Consider the following 901-nt stretch of genomic DNA (forward strand, 5'->3'; position numbering starts at 1 on the left):
AGGCATCTTGTCCTGAGGTTAGATTGATGATTTTAGGTACAGCAGTAGAGGGAGAGACTGGAGTCCCTTTGCCTTTTGAATTGCTGCGATTGGATGCAGCTGGGCTTTCGCTTTTTCCTTCGTCAATGCTGTCGTCCATATTGTCATCATCTATGAAAACAATGTCTTTGGGCATCTCCTTAAACTGATACACAAGCCTTTGGCCTTCCACTTTTGATAAAATGCCCCGCTGATAGTAATACCTACACAAAAAAAAAAAAAAAAAAAGGAAAAAAAAAAAAAAAAAAAAAAAAAGGAGAAAAAAAGACCAATCAAGACTGCTAGCACATTTTCTAGTATCCAAAAAACAAACAAACAAAAAAACTTAAAACTAAAGATAAAACATTACCTGAGTGCTCTCCCCATTGTCTCATAGTTCATGTCAGGTTTATTCTTATGTCTGCCCCATAATTTAGACACCGCTTTGGAATCCACAAGCTTGAATATGCCCTTCTCTTTCTGAGTCCACTTAATGTACTTTGGACAGGTTTCCTTGTCCTGCAGAAGGTCCAATAGGAACTCCCACAGGTAAGTAGTTGAGACTGTTAGAGTCAGACTTAGAAGTTGTGGCACCAGAAAAAAAAAATCTCTTGCACAAATAAACAAACAGAAATGCTCACCCTTGCTGTCTTTTGATTTCCTCTTATAGACCATATCCAGAGAACCATCACAGAAACTCCGTGGAGTTCTGGGTTTTCGTCCTGCTGGGGAAGCCCACAGCAAACAAATGAATCTCTTCCAAAAAATTACACAGTTTTCAACTATGCTAAGTTGACTTTTGCACTTAGGTAATGTAATTAAGGAACTGAGCTGAAAGCACACTTAAGTAAATGCAATGTACTAATATATATATATATATATA

The 901-nt window shown here is 37.5% G+C and overlaps 1 protein-coding gene across 1 annotated transcript; it reads right to left on the minus strand.

Moving 5' to 3' along the window:
* Nucleotides 1-3: 3 nt before the first annotated feature.
* Nucleotides 4-767, minus strand: LOC107681634 (ETS-related transcription factor Elf-2-like; the record flags this gene model as incomplete). Its single annotated transcript, XM_016477951.1, has 2 exons — nucleotides 389-767; nucleotides 4-242 (listed from the first exon to the last, which is right to left on the minus strand). Coding segments are annotated over exons 1-2 (544 nt in total), but the record flags the coding sequence as incomplete, so codon positions are not given.
* Between the last annotated feature and the right edge of the window lie 134 nt (nucleotides 768-901).

This window comes from Sinocyclocheilus anshuiensis, unplaced genomic scaffold (assembly GCF_001515605.1).
Source record: "Sinocyclocheilus anshuiensis isolate Anshui unplaced genomic scaffold, SAMN03320099.WGS_v1.1 scaffold22805, whole genome shotgun sequence".
NCBI lineage: Eukaryota > Metazoa > Chordata > Actinopteri > Cypriniformes > Cyprinidae > Sinocyclocheilus > Sinocyclocheilus anshuiensis.